Genomic DNA, 5,429 nt, shown 5'->3' with positions numbered 1-5,429 from the left:
GCCAAGGAGGAAGTAGAAGGAGATAGCGCAAATGAAGAATGCCCATGATAACACCATTCAAATATCGAGAAAGAGTGAAGGTGGTGGTGATGGTCAGATGAGAGTGAATGAAGATGGCACCCAAGCGATAAGTGATGACAGAAAGGACATTCGAACAAGCAAATGTTTGGATCGCTCATTTTTGTGATGATAGAAAAGAACATTCACACAAGCAAATGTTTGGATTGCCCAGTTGTACTTAACTCATTGTAAAGGGAAAAATAAATTATTGAAAAGGCCACGGTAGATCCTTTGTATAAAGACTCATCCAGAGCAATATTTCTTGTAAACTTATGATAATGTAAAATTGCAAGCATAGCTATTGCTATTTTTTAGAGTACAAAAGAGGCTTCCATCATGTCTCGGCTATATAAACCTTTTAATTTCTTGAATATTCAACAGTGTTATAGTTTTCTGCATTGAAAGTAAAAAGAGTCTTGCAAGTCTCTTGTGTATACATTTTTAAAATTTTGTGAATCTTCAATAGCGTGGCTTTTCATGGATTTAAACTAATAACTCGAATTTTTTAATTTAAGAATATTATTCTTAAAAATAAGAAATACAAAATTAGGATTTAATAGTAGCTTTTGCATTATTAGTGCAACATTGTAGAGAGATATTTTGAAATGTATTATGTGGAAATGACAGTGCCAGAAAGTAAACTTTTGTTTCTCGAATGACATTTTCATAAAGTAAACTTTTCATTTGGGAAAGATTTTAAGGAATAGTCCAAAAGTAGACATATGAGTCCAAAATTAATGAAATAAGTGTTTCTTACCTGATGGCCCTTCTTATGAGTACTTTTAGCCCGAGGAAGATCAATCCACCGTTTAGTGTGACACCCCAGCTCCAGCACAAAGTCTCATGTAGACTTGCATCTCGCCAAAGCCCCACCCACAGGCCTATATTAACCTACGAATCAAATCAAGTCCCACTATTTTAAGCGGGATCTAAGAGCATAGGCGATCGTACCACAACATATTCCTCCAAACCCCTACACGTCTCCCCTTCCCACATGATAGACAAACCATTTTGTGCATTCAACCCATGGGGCCTCACACTCAAATAGTCAAGGAAGCCATTGTTATATTTCTCCTATCAACACTTAGGAGCCCTAGCCCTCCACATGACTTGGAAGCCTTGATATCCTCCTAGAAGACATAGTACCACCTAGTTTATCCTTCTCCACCCATAGAAATGCTCTATCATATGCTTTATCAAAGTCAAACCCCATGAGGATACAACGTTGGCTAGTACTATAGCATAGTATAAGACAGAGGAAACACTCAGAATATTCTCATGTTTGTCCTTGCCTTGATAAAATCGTCTCTCTCTCTCTCTCTCTCTCTCGCCGTCATGCAAATCTCCTTGATTCTGTAGGCCAACGCTTTAGCCATTAATTTATAGGATGTATTTTAATGACCTTCCCAAAATGCAACATAAAAATTCAGTTGTGTCAACCCATTAGGATGAGATGACTTATCATTTTTCACTTAAGATTCATTTAGTACTTAAGGGTGTTCACTCAAAGGGAACTCTGCGAATTAAGATATTCTAAGGGCTTGTTTCCATGTCTGGGAGGTGTGACGTTCAAATGAGCAGCACAGTGCCTAAGGCATTTAACAACGAGCATTCAGGCCACACTTGAAAGTGACAGGGTGCTTTCGAAATCGTTGATTGTAAGCAAAGAGAGCGGGGAAAAGTGGACATGAGTAGGGTAGAGAAGGGGCTCAAGCTGCTACTGGGTGCGACGAAGGATGGACCGTTTTTCGAAAGGCCCAAAGGTGCACCACCATCCGTTCATTTATCATCTGGTGCGGGGGCTCAATGCCTGGACAAGTGTGGGAACAAGCCCTAAAGGGAGGAGGCATGACGTAGGCCTAAGGGAGGGGGTGATGTGAGGCATGACGTAAGCAAAGAGGGACTCTCTCTCTCTCTCTTTTATATATATATATATATATGTATATGTATATGTATACACACATACACACACACACACTCTCTCTCTCTCTTCGCGCAGCGTTGGGCTCGTTGGAACATGGCCGTCATTCACGTTTTTCTTCTTCGCCGTCATCGCCCTGTCATGTACCTTGCCTGTAGTCCGTGGAGCTTCTCTTCCATTAACCTCTCAGACGTGGGGACAGCGGATTGTTGGACGTTGGAACTGAGAAGCCAAGGTCAGAAACGTGAAGTCCTAAGGAAGAGATTTTGTCATTACGGCACAGAAAGAGTGAGAGACTTAGAGTAGTCAGAGGAGATCAAGCGAGCGAGAGAGAGTGTTTTACACAGCACGCGAGAAGTGAGGATCTAGCAAAGAACCATGAGCTTATATATTGTTATAGAACAATTGTATATTGCTTGAAAGTAGCTTGCAGTAGCGAGGAACCATGGGCTGTATGTAAAAGAACAATTGATTATTGCTTGACAGTAGCTTGCAGTAGAGATCAGGAATTGATTGCTCGAGAGTTTTTGTCGACTCCCCCTCTTCATCCTGATGTTCGGTGTCTAGGAGAGACCAGCTTCCATGTAGATAAGAGTAGCGCAAGAGCACACAGAGAGAGCGACAGAGGAACCAAAGAGCTAAGAGCAGAAAGACAGAGGGAAGACGGACATCCTTCTTCATGGGTCCTGGTGGTCTCATCGCCGTCCTCGTTGCAGCCCTTGCAGTTTACATCGCGCTCGATCCCCTTCGCATCAGCCCTCTCGCTGGCCATCCTAATTTCACTGCCAAGCCTGTTACCATTCCTCCGCCAGGAAGCCTCACATTTCCTAGAGATGGCGAGAACAAGCTCCAACGAGCCGAAATCAAGTTTTTGCATGATGTGATGGGCCCCGAAAGCCTGGCGTTTGATGCCTCTGGAAGAGGGCCTTACACTGGTATTGCAGACGGAAGGATTATGCGCTGGGATGGTCCTGAACATGGCTGGACAGAGTTCGCCACGCTTTATCCAAAAGGGTGAGTTCACTACTTGAAACCTCTCTAACTGATCTCATTGAGTAAAAACGGTAAGGCCTAATGCTTACCTTCGTGAAGCAGGTCCGAGCTATGCAAGCCTCAATCTCCTCCGGCAGCTAATCTTCGAAATGAGCACATTTGCGGTAGGCCTTTGGGAATCCGCTTCACGAAGGACACAGGGGAGCTCTACATAGCAGATGCATATCATGGGTTACTTGTAGTAGGACCTGATGGTGGAGAGGCCGAAGTCGTAGCAGCTGAAGCAGAAGGAGTACCATTTGGCTTCACGAACGATGTAGACATTAGCTCAGATGGGATAGTCTATTTCACTGACAGCAGTGTCAACTATAACAGAAGGTTTAGTATGCGTTCTGTCTCCACCAAGACATTCGCTCTTCATCTGAAGGCATTTCAACCTTCAGAAATATTGATGTTTTGCATGTTGCTACGGATATTGCAGACAGTTCATGCTAGCTGCGCTCTCCGGAGACGACACTGGACGGCTGTTGAGCTATGATCCATCAACCAAGGAAGTGAAAGTTTTGTATCGAGGGATTCAATTTCCAAACGGGCTGGCTATCAGCAAAGACGGTTCTTTCTTGGTGATGGCAGAAACCACCACTTCCAGGTTATCTTCCTCACCTCCTCTACCCAAATAAGCTGTGCACAGACGCATCAAGATGCATACTTTGATGCTGAAGACGAGTCTCTGACTAGAAAAACAACCATTCGTAGGTGTTCTTTCTCCATCTGAAGGATTAGAGTGTTTGTTAGATCTTGTTTAGTAACTAGTGCATGAAGACGCATATTGAAATATATATGGCAGTCTTTGACAGAAACAACACTAAGGCACCCTGTTTAATAAGCTGTAGCTTAGTAATGGCATCAAGATGCACATTTAGATACTTAAGAGTCTCTCTGAAAAAGAAACAAACCACTCTCATCTGTTTACAAATGTTGCTATTTTGCCTACGAACCTCTGTGGCAAATGATGAGTCACCCCGAATTCCAAGAGTTGTATGCAAAGTTAAAAAGATGTTGAAGGCCGGCTTTTGGAATTTCAGGTTGTCACGGTTCTGGATAAAAGGTGAAAAGGCAGGCGCTTTGGAAACGTTTGTGCAGCTGCCGGGACCTCCAGACAATGTTCGGGTCAACGAGAAAGGGGAATTCTGGATAGCAATCCATTGCCGTCAGACTCCTCTTGTATGGACTCTCTTCTCTTACCCCTGGATGCGATATGCACTTTTGAAGCTTCCAATCCCCATGAAGTATCTGTATCCCATCTTTTTAGGCGGAAGGCCACATGCAATGATTCTTCGCTACGATTCAAATGGGCAATTATTAGAAGTGCTGGAGGATCAGGTAGGGAAGACTGTCAAGCTTATCAGCGAGGTCGAGGAAAGAGACGGCAAATTGTGGTTTGGCTCTGTTCTTATGCCATACATAGCCGTATACTCCAGGTGAGCTCATGAAGGTTCTTCGACCTTGAGGCAGCCTGCTGGTATTAGAAACAAGGAGATAGACGGCTTAGACGGCTCACCTCTAGGCTGAATTCTGAAGCAAGAAAAATTATCATACCCTGCTGAACTTTTGTTTGGTTATCTCTACATGTTTGTCTTCTCTGTGATTATTAGTCACCTCTTTAAGGTGTAAGTTTGCTGAGATATATAATCCTCTCTCTCTCTGCACTTTTGCTGACTCTCGTAAATTTGGTTCTAGCAGAGCAGTCGAAAGTTAACAAATAGTTCCAACGTTATTGCAAGAACTCTATAAATTTGCCTATCCACCCCACCCACCTATATTCGTCCCCATCTTTCACATTTATAAGATAAATTGCAAAGCTAATACGTTGAATTTATGAGCTTCAGCCCTAGGATTTCTCTCTTAGGGCCTATTCCCATTACCAGTTAGGGAGCACTAGTTAAGGCTCTTAATTGAGTGTCCACATTAGTGTGCATTCCCATTGGCATTTTTAGAATGTAGTTAAGTTAAATCTCCTAACTGCCCATTAAAATTGTTTGTAAATTTAACCCCTTCAAAATAGGTATCTCTAGCCTATGGACACACTAACAACAAGTGCTGGCTCTCAAAATAGGAGAAATCTAGTGGAGGTTGCCATAAAATCTTCCTATAAAACATTCTGCAATGCAACATATGTGATATTACTTTGTTTCTTATGAGAAATTGATTTGGCTTTTCTTCAACAACTTCATGGAGGATGTGATGGTGGAAATGGACATTGATGAGATTTGCAACTCATACCTGGTCCTTGCAATGCTAAAGGTCCTGGGACACAAATGGGCTTTCTTGCATGAGCTACCCTAGAGGTGATGAAGGACTTCAAGGACACTATGGATGCAAAGGAAATGCTTGAAGCATGTGATGCTACTAGTGTAAAATGTGAAGCTTACAAACTTGTATTTGAATTTGTGAA

The 5,429-nt window shown here is 42.6% G+C and overlaps 1 protein-coding gene across 1 annotated transcript; it reads left to right on the top strand.

The window, feature by feature from the left end:
- Positions 1-2,025: 2,025 nt before the first annotated feature.
- Positions 2,026-4,666, top strand: LOC147893058 (protein STRICTOSIDINE SYNTHASE-LIKE 3-like). The gene is made up of 4 exons (XM_087387749.1): positions 2,026-2,995; positions 3,077-3,352; positions 3,456-3,623; positions 4,060-4,666. Exons 1-4 carry the CDS (start codon positions 2,661-2,663, stop codon positions 4,457-4,459), a joined length of 1,179 nt encoding a protein of 392 aa, XP_087243875.1. The 5' UTR covers positions 2,026-2,660; the 3' UTR covers positions 4,460-4,666.
- Positions 4,667-5,429: the final 763 nt, after the last annotated feature.

Source organism: Dipteris shenzhenensis, chromosome 16 (genome assembly GCF_047967505.1).
Source record: "Dipteris shenzhenensis isolate YYH24624 ecotype China chromosome 16, Dip_SZ_1.0, whole genome shotgun sequence".
Taxonomy (NCBI): domain Eukaryota; kingdom Viridiplantae; phylum Streptophyta; class Polypodiopsida; order Gleicheniales; family Dipteridaceae; genus Dipteris; species Dipteris shenzhenensis.
The sequence above is the reverse complement of the archived record's forward strand: the minus strand, read 5'-3'. Positions and strand labels throughout refer to the sequence as shown.